The 13,876-nt window shown below is 33.3% G+C and overlaps 2 protein-coding genes across 3 annotated transcripts in view; one reads left to right on the top strand and one right to left on the bottom strand.

The window, feature by feature from the left end:
- The window catches only part of LOC144973602 (F-box and WD repeat domain containing protein 10B-like), a 37,658-nt gene extending 32,289 nt beyond the window's left edge, over positions 1-5,369 (bottom strand). For both annotated transcript variants that reach the window (XR_013645590.1, XM_078916247.1), the window contains exons 1-3: positions 4,868-5,369; positions 2,964-3,628; positions 734-1,185 (exon numbers count right to left, since the gene is read on the bottom strand). Coding sequence is in view for 1 of the 2 variants with exons in the window: in XM_078916247.1 (XP_078772373.1) it covers positions 734-1,185; positions 2,964-3,597 (1,086 nt within the window). In the remaining variant the exon portion in view is untranslated. The remainder of the gene's footprint in view (positions 1-733; positions 1,186-2,963; positions 3,629-4,867) is intronic.
- Positions 5,370-5,617: 248 nt separating this feature from the next.
- The window catches only part of LOC144973603 (dynein axonemal heavy chain 3-like), a 90,625-nt gene continuing 82,366 nt past the window's right edge, over positions 5,618-13,876 (top strand). Inside the window, exons 1-9 of the mRNA XM_078916248.1 lie at positions 5,618-5,782; positions 6,155-6,256; positions 6,696-6,879; positions 7,873-7,902; positions 10,236-10,290; positions 10,946-11,069; positions 11,864-12,053; positions 12,845-12,920; positions 13,565-13,684. Coding sequence (XP_078772374.1) covers positions 5,762-5,782; positions 6,155-6,256; positions 6,696-6,879; positions 7,873-7,902; positions 10,236-10,290; positions 10,946-11,069; positions 11,864-12,053; positions 12,845-12,920; positions 13,565-13,684 — 902 coding nt within the window. The 5' untranslated portion in view covers positions 5,618-5,761. The remainder of the gene's footprint in view (positions 5,783-6,154; positions 6,257-6,695; positions 6,880-7,872; positions 7,903-10,235; positions 10,291-10,945; positions 11,070-11,863; positions 12,054-12,844; positions 12,921-13,564; positions 13,685-13,876) is intronic.

The following is a 13,876-nucleotide window of genomic DNA, read 5'->3' on the forward strand; positions in this document are numbered from 1 at the left end:
CCTAAAAATAATTTAGTGGACACAAATGCAAGACCGGTAATCCCCTGTAGCCATTTGGGACGCTTAGGTGAGGTGTAAACAGCACATAGCATCATTTAATATAATACATAGACCTATATTGAGAACGCATGCAATTATGTTTGTTTTTTAGGTTTGTTTGTTTGTTTTTTGGGAATTTTTTCTTTGAGGGGGGGGGGGGGAGGGGGGGGGGGGTAAGGTCACTCCTGCAAAATGTAGTCAAACCCAGTTTAATATTCCGCTCTATTCTCCACGTACTTAGTAAGCAAGTGAACGCTTCTTTTTTATTTATATTATAACAAGCCTAATGCCAAATATTTCTCTGTCGTATATCCGGTTTTTAAGTAATGTATTGATGTCTTTATTTTTTTTAAAATTTATTGTTGGCTCAAGAAAGGTTTTGAGCCCGTCCCGTATTTGGTATCTAGTTCTTTTTTGAAGCTGTTATATTTATTTCTGTTTATTATTTTTTTTTTTTTACAGTCCACAGGTTTTAGTACCAAGCTTATTGTGGTCACTTTCAAACCGTCACACGATCGGAGAATGACGCCGTTGATATGCGTCGTTATTGAGAAGAATGAGTATATTTCCCTTAATAGCATAACATTTAAATTTCATATAACTGATCATTTGACCTATGCTCACTTTTTGGTTCGTCCCGACGTAACAGCTTATTGACACGGTAGGTGACATAACATTATTACAATTGTCTTACCTGCATCAACATGACCTCTTCCTTCAGTTGCTGGTTGACCCCAAACTCGTGTCTCACTTCCTCCACCAAAGCTCTCCAATTTGGACTGACGCATAACGCATTGTACAGAGTCGGCATGTCCAGCAAGCTTAGAATTCTCTTGGCCAAATGGACAGGCAGACAACGTATGAAATCTCGATGTCGTGAAACACCAGCATAAGCTTTTGCTGAGTTGGGCATGATAAGAATCATAGGGTCCATCGTGCTAGAACTTTCTGTTAATGTATCTGAATCAAAATGATTATGTCTATCTTTGACATCTCCGTCTTGAAGTGATTCTCCGGTGAAAGGGTTTTCAACTAATCTGCTGTATTCGGACCTGGTGACGGATAAAAGTTCTAGTTCTGGATGAAACTCAGAATGATGAGAATGTTTAGTGGATATGACGGATGAAGCTTCGTAAATTTCTGGTTCTGAAATGGAATTTTAAGATAAAAATGAAATCATATTCATCTCTTGTAACATAAATAATTCTATGGATGAGAAAAGAAAGAATAAGCTTGTCTGATAAAGGAAAAGATTGACTGCATTAGTATTGTAGTTATTGCATTAAAATGAAATCTAGATATATGAAATTAGAAGAATTTGGTCAAAAACAACATGGAAACAAGAAAGAGAAGAGAGGGAGTGTGTGTGTGTGTGTGTGTGTGTGTGTAAAAGAGAGAGAGAGAGAGAGAGAGAGAGAGAGAGAGAGAGAGAGAGAGAGAGAGAGAGAGAGAGATGCACCCCGTGCATCTGTAATTATCTCTTAAAATCATGTCATTTGGAAGCCTCATACAATCAATAATCCAATCCTTTGGTGATTTTCTTTTGGGTTGGGATAAGTCATATATATATATATATATATATATATATATATATATATATATATATATATATATATATATATATATATATATATAGTTTAATTTTTCTTTTATCGACACACGATTTTGCTATTATTTTAAAGATTTAATTTGGGATGGGAATGGGGATGAAGGGTTGAGGCAATATCCAAAGTTCAAAAACCAGGTAAAAATATATAAACACTACCTACGGAAAATGGTGCTTGATGTGGATAATGCGACACATGTACAACATGCCATTATTATAAACCATTACCCGTAGCCAGCGACTGAAATTTATCCCACAATAAATAGTGATTCAATTACATAATTTAGTCCATTATGAGGTTGACTTGGATACTTTTGATTTTGTTTTCATTTTTGAGTTCAAAAATTACCAGAGGAGACCGGTTTAAAATATTTATTAACTCACTCAATCCTAGAGAGTTTTGCTACTTTTCAAAATTGGAAGAAAAGGTATTAAAAATGAGCATGTACAGAGATAGCTTTATTCAACTACCATTAACATGCAAAAACTAAAAACATTAGCTTTGATACTACGCCTATAATCTGTCTCATAAAAATGAAATAAATAGGTATGGGGTAAAAGTAAATCGGGTAAACTACGGATATAGTCGGTGTTAGGGTTGAGTGAGTTAACAGATACAAAACCCGCATGAGGGAGTTTTTTTCTAATTAACAGAACAGTAAAGCTTTGGAACAGTGTCAAATAAGAAACGAAAAATGTTTCGTCTGTGGACAGTTTCAAAATAATGCTTGATAAAGAATTAATCAATTCCCGGTTTATTTATGATTAAATTTAAATACACGGGGTATTAAAAGGTCAGTTGGCCTAAATTACCCTTTAAATGATAATGTTATGATATGATATGATGGTCCCACTCAAGATGCATGATATAATGTATGTGGTCTAGTGGTATGACACTCGCTTTCGGATAACAAGGTCCTGGATTCAAGCCTCGCGCTCGGCGCATAGTTGAGTCCTTGGAAAAGGCTCTTTACTCACATTCTCTCACCGTACTTAGATGTAAAATGAGTACCTGGCCGTTAACAGCGTTGCCTTTGTCAGAAAAATTGTAATATCGCCTAACAGGCGTCATGTCCCGTCCTACATGTTAAATTATGTTGCTGTTGACCAGGGACCCCTTGTAAAGCGCTTTGAGCACATTTAGTGGATATAGCGCTATATAAAGCTCCATTTTTTATTTTATTATTTTTTTTATTGAGCTTTTATATAGCGCAATTTCCACTAAACGTGCTCAAAGCGCTTTTATTACAAAAAATCTCAGGCTACTCACGTCATTATATCATTATGTAGAAAAATGTGTAAATAATAGTTTTCTCACCTGTACACACTTCTGCAACCTTTTGTTCAGATGCTAGAAGAGTGCGAGCTTGCGTATACAATACATGCAACAGATGAACTTCACAGCTCTGAAGAAGGCTGAGAAGGAAATTAGCTTTTGTCCAGTAGGTACAATGAGAAAACCACTCCCACATCTTTATTGTCTCTTGCTCTACTTGACTGGAACTTACAGCACGATCAGAACTAACTGTGGCTACATCTGTATTAAGACTTGGATTTGTTCTGGCGCGTGCATATGTAAAATCTTTGGTTAATGTTGGTTGTAATAAAGAAACTAAATTATTTAAAAGGTCTACACTCCCTATTCGCCTCAATAATCCAAGCATGAAACGCTTTTTTGAATGATCTCCAAATCGAATAAACCATTGTTGTGCCTCGTTAACTTTGTTGATTAAAAGGCACGATTCACAAGTACCACAAACAGTCATTTTGGACTGGTGCAGACATCGAAGCTCCACAGCTCTTCCCAAGTTAAACTCATGGGTTTCCTTGTTTGTAAAGGGATGCTTCATTGTATCAGTTATGACTGACGATGAGCGGATATCGTTTGCAGGATTTGACATCCTGTCACTGATGGATTCCTTCAAACTCGCTGGATTGATAATTTCGAGCATAGTGAATTAGTTAATTCGTCCCATTTTTTGTCTGCAAAATAAAAGAGAAAAAGTATTATATTATTCATAGAGTTCATCAAGTTTATGTGTTATACTTTTCAGTATCAAAGCTTTCTATTTTTTATATTGAAGAAAACGAAAGACTAAATCAAATAATAATTAATTAACACCATGTTATGATTCAACCCAACGTGCAGACACAATTCAAAAAGGGGAAAAGGAATAAAACAATGAAAACGAGCTGACAGGGATATTCATGTTTTGATGCATTTAATTATTTAAACAGGTTCAAATTCTGAAAAAGGCTATATCTTTTAAAATCAGGTCTTAGGGAAACATTCACCCATTTTCAAATTTTATTCAAAACATGTCACAGATAAAATTTGAAAAATAATTAAAATATCTCTATTAACAAGTACATTGACTCAAATGTACATACAACTATTTAAAACAAAATCAAAAACAAAACATAACAAACAAAAATAAAACCCAGAAAAATGAGACTAACTAACTATGCAAAAGTATAAATTTGACTTTTACTTGTTTTAAAATTATTACTACTTATCAAAATCGAACTCAATATTCTTTGTGAGCTTTCAAAATCCACCCCCCCACTTCCCAAAAGAAAACCAACAAAAAAAAAAAAAAAAAAAAAAACGAACAAAAAAACCCAACAAAACAAACAAAAACAAACAAATAACAACAAAAACAACAACAAATCCCCCCCCCCCCAACAAAAAAGGAACAACAAAAGACCCCAAATAAACAAAAAAAAAAAAAAAAAAAAAAAAAAAAAAAAAAAAAAAAAAAAAAAAAAAAAAAAACAACAGAAAAGAACAAAACAAGAACCGACAAAGAACAACAAAACTCCCCCCCCCCCAAAAAAAAAAAACAAGAAAAAAAGAACAAAAAAAAAAAACAAAACAAACAAAACAAACAAAAAAACAACAAACAAAACAAACCCACTTAAAACAAAAACATACAAAACAAAACATATCATTGGCACGGCACAAAAACTAAAGCAGCTAATTGATATCAACATGTTTATATTGATAACAATATTTCATCTACATATTAAATTGAAATGTTGTTCTTGGTAAATTACTTATTGGTCATGCGCATAAGTGTAAAAATGTGTGGACTTGTTTCTTTCGATTATCATATTGAGGAACTAACTTATATGACAAATTATACATTTACTAAAAGCGATTATAACGGCAAAAGATCAGCAAAGTCGAAACAGAAAAATAAATAAGGTAAAACCTCTTACCTTATTCGTGATATTCGAGGTCCCCTCCAACACTCTCCATTCTGTTTTCATCTGTCACAGCACAGTAACTCCACTATGCCTTCGCCGACGCTGTCCCCAAGGAAACCATAACAAAAATGGACAGAGTATTTTCCCCTGTATAGTGGTAACGAATGTAATCAATGTACATTTTTTGTGTACACGATTTGAGTCAAATGCATAACATTTGTATTCTCCCTCCACTTGGAGTAAAGAGATGCATGTCATCAAAACAATTTATACTTGTTTAAAAGAAATAATTCCCTATTATAATCATCTTTTTTTTAGGCCCGAGGCCTTGTTCTTTGTATAGGTCGCCAATGCCCCACTGTTTGGCCTTGGTTAACATTGTTGTAATGGAAATATTTTGTTTATTTTTTTTTTGAGATTTCCATTGCAACAATGAGCCCACGAGGAATTGGGTTATCAGACCTGCAAAAAAGTACACGTCGGTCGGCACCTTCGGTGGTCGGCAAGTCAAATCAAGTCTGGTTATTTAACATACTTTTTTTTGAACGTACCGTTTTCAAAAAATATATTTAGTGCGAGACTATTTTGAAATAAAAATTGGTCTTATGTTTAATAATATATTCTCAATATCGAGGAAGCACATTAAAATTGATAATTGTACGTTATTTGAATACTTTAGTCTTTGATGGCATAAAATTGATTTTGTACAAAAAAGTGAAAACCGGAAGCAACAGTCTGACCGCAGTAGCGTGCTTAGCAACTAGTCCCGTCGAGGATGCTGACAAAATGGAGGGACATACATTGGTGTTGTTTACCTAACTAAAGACACTCTAATATACATGAGCAACCTAGTTTTAGTTCCGTGGTTTATATAAACTAGTAGGGATATAAAGTGAAAGAGTAGACATGGCTCTCAATCGTGCAAAGGTTTGTGTTTTATTTATGGGTTTTATTATAAATATGAAATGTTTTGCTTTTTAAATATGTAAAGATGGGATCGAGTCAAAATTATAGATATCGTTTGTTTTATAAATGTAGACTGCATATATACATTTCAGAAGAGATGGTATTTATTACAAGTTTTATTTTATTTCAAAACGTCTTATCGCTTTTTTTTGGTTAAAAAATAATGACAATCGTAGTAGAAGTTTGTCTTTGTCCTTCCAAACTACACAAGGCAATTGAAACGAAAGTGAATAGAGAATACACATATGAAACACGTCAAATAAAAAGCAATAAACGAATGACTTAAGAGACAGCATGAAGTTTTACATTTTTTTCTCTTTTAAAATGTTCTAGTTGTGCGAGACTCCGGTCTACAGCAGCACCAAAGTTAGGGGGCTGCCTGGTCTCCCACCTTTGCCGATGGAAAATCAAAGGGAGCCATCAGATCTTTATAAGGTGAGACAAAAACAATTATAAAAAAAACCAAACAAACAGAAAACAAAACAACAAAACAAAACGAAACAACCCACTAACAGCACCCCCCCCCCCCCCAAAAAAAAACAAAACAAAAAAAAACAAAAAACAAACAAACAAAAAACAAAACAAAATAAAAGGCACACTATTGAATGTTAATAATATTACAGCCACATAATTGTAATCAATAAGTTTTTTATGTGTACATACACATACTTTTTTAAAATCAGTAATTATCTGTCTTTAAAAATAGACAGTTACTTTATGCAAATTTTGTTTTATGAAGTATTGATTTAAAAATCATTTTAATATTACACATTCTATTGAAACTGCACTGTTAGTGATAGTGATGTTGACTAAATATCCGTATTTGGCTCTGCGTTCACATGTGCACTGTATTTTATTTTTCTTAATTAAAAAGATTGTGCTGCGGAATAGTGAGCATCCACCTTTGATGAAGGGTACGTCATGGACTCTAGCAGCTCCGTTCAAAGAACAAAAATTTGACAGAACTCCAAGCGAGTCCATTGCCAATGTATACACCCCATCTGCAATGCACCTCAAAATGAAAAACATTGCAAAATTGCAAAGATCAAAGACAACTGGTAGGTTAATTAAACAATATACAGCACTACTGACTAGATAGTATGCTTACACATTCATTTATGATATTTATTTGTTTCTTTAAAACAAATATTAATTTTTGATTACACAGAGATGCCAAATAAAAGTTGATGCGCCATAAGTTGACACTGCAAAGTTAATTTTCAATCAAGTCAATTTTTTACCCGATTCAACCACTAAGAGACAAAGAAAAGAGAAAAAACAACAACTAATGAGCAGATAAGTGATGCATTGCAAAGTGTCCTAGTCACAGCAGACTCATATAGTTGGCGTAGAAGAAGAAGAAGAAGAAGAAGAAGAAGAAGAAGAAGAAGAAGAAGAAGAAGAAGAAGAAGAAGAAGAAGAAGAAGAAGAAGAAGAAGAAGAAGAAGAAGAAGAAGAAGGAGAAGAAGAAGAAAAAGAAGAAGAAGAAGTGATCACCATGGCAGAGGGCAGATTATGTGGATGAGGGAAGGCAATGGTTACCACAGTATGTTAGAGGGTTCATCCATGATGAAGATTGATACAATTGAATGGGGCTTAGGCTACTGGAATCATCCAATTATGATAGAATAATGAGTCAGTTCCCATCCCTATCCCGATTCCAATCCCGAGCATTCCTCTTAAACCCCAAACCTCTCCCATGAAAAAATACATTTTAGAAGAAATGTAAACAAAACCATGGCAAAATTAAGAAAAAAATATAATATCAGTAAAACGTGTTTTGGTTCTGTCCCTTGGAGATCGACTTAAGTGGCGTCAACTGTACTAGAATTCATCAACCATTTTTTTAAATTTCAGGTAATTTGTTATTTTCACTTCTAATTATACTGCAAACTGATGCATTATAAATGAAATAGGCTTTGATTGTTTTCATAATATTTGTATAGAGATATCAGTTCGATGCAGTAAAAAAAAATGATTAAAAGATTGAATAGTTTCACCTATTTATAAATATTATCTAATTTCCCCTCCTGATTACTGTCATTTTTCAGTCGGGGTTCTTCCACCAATACCTGATAGTGGTACGTGTTATTTGCTCTTTAACAGGTCTTGATGCATTCCCCTTAATGTGCTTCTAGCAACTTGAAATGAATACTAACACCCCCCCCCCCCCCCTAACAAAAACATCCTTACTGTGAAAAACTAATTCATTCTTGAGTAAATGTTGCATTATTAACCATAAGAAAATCTTGCTTCTTTGTTTCACTGAGCACAATCCTTTTTAAAAAGATAAAAATAACTATGATCAGTAACTGACATTTCTTAGACAACCAAAGTCAATTAATCCAAACTGTCACTAATTCAATTTGGAATGATCTGTCTGCGTCATATTTTTCTTTATGATTTCTACTGGGTCATTGAAATTCACAACAGTTAATTGGGAAAAAAATTGAGCTTCATTAAACTCTTGAAAAAAAAAACCCCATAAAGTCTTGATGAACAAAAATGTCTCTATTCAAAACAATATTGGTATGAAAAATGTGACCCATCGTCTCCAAATGGTATTATGTTGGAACGAACCATAAAAGCCGAATTAAATGTTAAACTGGTCAAAAATATAAATTGTTGGCATTAGCACCCTAAAATATGGTATCCATTCTCCTCAATAAAACATATAAACTCAACACAAGTCTTGATATTTCTGGCTATAAATTCAATTTTCAACATCTTAACAATCCCGACATAATACCGTTTTGAGGCGAAGGGTCACAAATGAAAGGCACAGTTTTGCGCAAGCAGCTGAAATGAAGCTCTGTATATCTTTTGTTATCACTTTTGTGCAGCTACAGTTACAGTTACAATTACACATGTGTGTCGTCTTCATATAGTCATCCAAAGCTTTAACATGTGTGTAGTTTTCATATAGCCTTCCAAAGCTTTAAGGCCCACATTTACATTTTTAAAACTTTATTTTAATCCTGGGCTATTTTGTGTTATAATATAATGATGTTATGGTGGAAAAAAAACACACCATGGTACTTTTGTTTTGTCACTAAGTCACTAACAAAAGATGAAGTCTAATTATTTTCCTTCTATAAAATACCTTTTGACCACCTTATCCAGAATTCAGTGTCTATTTTATTTAACTAACTCAACCCTCACCTTCTATTTCTGTGTTGCTGACTTCCCATAGATAGGCCTATTTAATTAAAGTAACTTTCAAGAATTATATAAAAAAAGAATACCATCAGTCCTCCATCTTTATAAATATTTGCACAGGAGTTTTATTCTTCTATCACTTGTCGTGTAGAAATTTAAAACTATAACTCAATAATGCACATTTAATCTTTCACAGAATGATGTAAACAATGATAAGGTAAAAGTAAAATAACTAAAGGTATTACGCCAAATTTAGTGAGGAGCACTTTATCAGTAAATCCAAACTAAATGAAAGAAAAATATCAGAATAGTTCTGTGCAATGTTAGAAATATAGTAACTGAAATTTTGTATGAAGAGGAGCAAAAAACATGCGTGTTGATGCTATGATTGAAACAGTGCGAATACCTGAGATAAAGTAAGAAAATTGCTCTCTAAAATAGAATTTCATTAAAAAAATTATCGGACCAAGAAAACTATAGTCGGTTTATAGATATAATGTTTCAACTTTCTCAAGAACTGTAGTCTGTCTATTGCGTATCACTTATCATATTGTTTTAATGGATCAGTCAATTCTGATAATATCGGCATCAGTAGTGAACAGAGATTTGTGCATACCAGGAAAGTGGAGGTGAGGGTAAACTGAATTAATGTTATCACCCTGCACTTTCTATAATCTTTTTTATTTGTGTGTTAAAATATGAACCTATATATTTGTTCCCTGCTTTCATTTTTAGTTTGTAGATCACACGACACGTCACCAGTCTCATAATATTTCTTTTTATTATATATATTATCTTAATTGTTGTTGTTTTATATATTAGGATTATTTTCTTATCACCAATTATTTATTTTTTTTTGGTCTAAAATCAAAAATACAATTTAAAGACTTAAAAAATTCAGGAAGCTTTGAATTTTTTCAACCTCTTGTCTTTATTTCAAATTAAAATAGATATAAAAAAAATATTCAATAATAAACGTCAAAGCAAAAGTAACTATTCACCTTATAGTAAGGGTTCGGGTTAAGCTAAGTTTTACTTATTCAGCCAGGCACAATGGATTATAGGTTTGCCTTTTATTTTAATGTAACTTAATAGTTATTGCAAGTGCCAAGACCTAACATCGTCAATTATTTATGTTTATTTAACATTTAATGGTTAGTATGTGAATGATTTAAAATGGTCGGTGCCGTATGGATTTTTTCATCATGTTATCATTGATAAATCTCACCTTTTTTTCTCTCACCATTTTAAAAAGCCCCAAGCCCAAGAAGACCAAGCAGAAAAAGGAAGGCTGAGACAGATGCTGAATTGTAAGCGCATGATTTTTTTTCTTCCACCACTGTCGTGTAGAAATTTAAAACTATAACTCAATAATGCACATATGATCTTTCACAGAATGATGTAAACAATGAAATGATAAAAGTAAAATAACTAAAGGTATTATGCCTTCCCATATTTAGATTTTTTAAAAAGCAATCAAAAATTACAAAAGAAGCATTGAGATCTTGTTCAAATCGCATCCATAAGCACATTGTAATATGTGTGTTTCCACTGTTTTACACATCTGCCCTGCTCTTCAAATTCCTATTTTTTTTCTCCTTGAGGATTCATAAATCAAATTTCTATTTCTTTGTTATACTACATGCTACTCGTGATGACAATATTCACTCATTGTGGCTTAGTGTTCTGTCACATTTAATTCAATCAGTGAGAAACAAGGTTTGTCAAATGTTTTATCCAATTGTAAACTGTTTTGGTAGATATTCATGATCTTATCCTGTCACTTATCAGACATAGTCAACATTTTATTTGCAATGATTGAGACATCAAAATTACTTTGCCTCGTATAACATTGATATCACACAATTTTGCTGTCTTACCTATCTCTTATAGTTACAAAGTTGATATATTGGAAATGGCGATTGGTTAAAACTATTACTATTAAAAACAATTTTTTATCATCAGTGCTCCAGTTGCTGATTTACCTCCCAGCCGACCATTGACACCAACAGAACAGATGAACATAATGGCTGCTATAGAAAACGAGCAAGACCAGAACATTGGAGAGCCCTCAGAGAGGGATATGGAGGTGAGTGCCTTAAAGAAATCTAAGAAGAATAACACACTTTATATTACTCTTTTAGGATCGATGTGAAGAATTCCAATTCCTATCTGTGGACCCTCACTGCATCTTTTCATGCCATAAGAGCAAATTTGACACTTTAAAAAAAAAGTTGCTTCTCAACTGTTACTGTCGTTGTGATATTTGCAAAGAATAAGGTTTAGTTTGCATAGAAATAACTATTAAGGGCATCAATCCAAAATTATTGTAGGTATCCTTGTATAGTCAATGTTTTTTGTTTTTGTGTTTCTTGAAGGTTGGATATATATATATATATATATATATATATATATATATATATATATATATATATATTGTACTCTATAGATATTGTACTCTATAGATATTATGCGCTTGGCTAAGAAAGCTCATAACATTGCCATCCGGAAGTATAACGGACCAACACACAAAACTGTGTGTATCCATGAACGTTTATAGTCAGCTTAATACAGTTCAGTGAGCATTACTCATAAACGCGGATGGCAAAAAACAATAAAAAAAGACCTGAGTGACGTCATCTTCGAACTGTCTATATGAATAATTTTTTAACAATTTGTCATACCACGTCATTTTCATCTATATTGACTTTAGACTATATCTTATTGCAAAGAGAGTTGCACCCTTAACTTTAGCACAGCAAATATGTTAATACTTTTTTTGTTTATTTCAGAACACTGCTTGGAAACAAAATTTATTTATTTATTATTTATTGCCCTTCTTTCTTATTGATAAATTCACTTCCTTCATTTCTCTACTCCCAGCGATATTACTACTACATCAGGAAAGGCATATCCACATCCATGTTGGCCCCCCAGCCAAGCCAGCAGTTGAAGAATATCGAGGATAGAATCCCTCAAACTCTCTTAACGGCCAGACACCTACAGACTATGTTCTCAGACCTCAGGGAAGAAGTGGCCAATGATTATGAAATGAGTGCAAGGAAATGTATAGGTAAATCAAAAGTTGTGAACTTAAAGAAACTTTATTGATGCTCATGAAAAGATTTCGCGTATAAATAATTGATTATTTAAAATGTTGTTGACAAATATTAAGACTCCCTTTATTCGTCTAATGAAAATAATTTGATAATCCAAGCATCAGTTGCTGTACATACAGTGCTGTAAAGTTGGAAAAAATGATTAAGTTTTGTACCATCTAGGGTAATATTGCAATTCTTTGTCCACATGCCAGTCTCAATCTAGGAAAATAATAAAATCTCACGCAATCTCTACGACAATTTTTCATAAAGTGCTTGGTACATGTTTGTATCAATATCTGTTATCTCTGAGTAAGTGCAGCTGGATCTGCCTAAAACTGTAGTTTATTATCACAGAGCAAAATGGTCGCATGCCAGAAGGAATCTTATGTATGGATGTCACAAGGTAGTTACTATGAAGAGATGATGTTTAAAACAGGTTTGACCATCACTGGGAGTGAGGGGTCAGATATCTGTTCAGGGCTCACGACAGATGTCTCCATACTGCACGCTTAATTCCTGCTCAAAACACGACTGTCTTTTTTCTGTCTTTAATTTACAAAAGTATATCTTAAATTGTTTCATGCTTCTCTTTCTTGCTTTCCTAAAGAATGATTTGTTGACATTTTGGATGCAACACATTTATTAACAAACCAAGGGTTGGTGTGCAGAAGTGGGGTGGGGGGGGGGGGGGGTTTACATGATCATATTGAATTCAAGGTAAGTAGGAATGCACAATTATTTATTGTTTTCATTATTATTACAGTGGACTATGTCCTTCAAGACAAAGAGGAAAAAGACAGACTCCACATTGCTAAGACACCAAAAGTTTTCCCTCAAAAGTAAGATATGAATGTAAATAGGTTCTTATAGAATTTTATAATAGATATGTATTATATTACACGGAAGCATACAACATGCATATGCGTCATTAACTGTGGTGATTCATACAGAAATAGAGGTTGAAAAATGCCTTTCTTTATGCACATTTGTCAAAGTGCGGCTATATGGTCTAGTGGTATGACACTCGCTTTCGGATCGGAAGGTCCTGGGTTCACTATCGGTGCATAGTTGAGTCTTTGGAAAAGGCTCTTTACTCACTTTCTCTCACCATACTCAGGTGTAAAATGAGTACCTGGCTGTTAACAGCGCTGTCTTTGTCCGAAAAATTGTAATATTGCCTAACAGGCACTATGTTCCGTCCTACATGTTACTGTTGACCAGGGACCCCTTTTAAAGCGCTTTGAGCACATTTAGTGGATATTGCGCTATATAAAGCTCAATTTAAAAAAATAAATTTGTATATCTAAGATCGATTCCATCGAATTGTTAATTATTGGAATTTTATAATGTTTCCTTCCTTTTATGTCTTCCAGTAGATTTCTAAATGCTTATTTTTCCTACACAGGCTGCATCAGGCCTTTCTAATTAATTCATTTCTGGTTTTCAAAGACTTCGTATAATATATGACTTCCCTATTTCTCAGAGTCATACGTGCCCCAGTTCCCTGGCATGCGTCCTACGCCTCAAAGAAATCACACAATGAGACACATTTATTCATCACAAACCCTATCATGCTGAAACTTCAAGACTTGTGGTATAACGAGTAAGTGACAACTTTTGTCTTTAGGATTAATAGAATATATAGTAAGATTGATTGTTTTCTTTATATTTCAAGTCTTGATGCATATGTTTTTATGTTATCACTGTCTTAATTTGATTTTAGCTTACTTAATTAAGTAGGTCTATCTTTACAATCAGCTCATATTAAATCATCACCTTTTTGCCTCATAAAATG

This window comes from Berghia stephanieae, chromosome 5 (assembly GCF_034508935.2).
Source record: "Berghia stephanieae isolate SIO BIC M18660-M18661 chromosome 5, UCSD_Bste_1.3, whole genome shotgun sequence".
Taxonomy (NCBI): domain Eukaryota; kingdom Metazoa; phylum Mollusca; class Gastropoda; order Nudibranchia; family Aeolidiidae; genus Berghia; species Berghia stephanieae.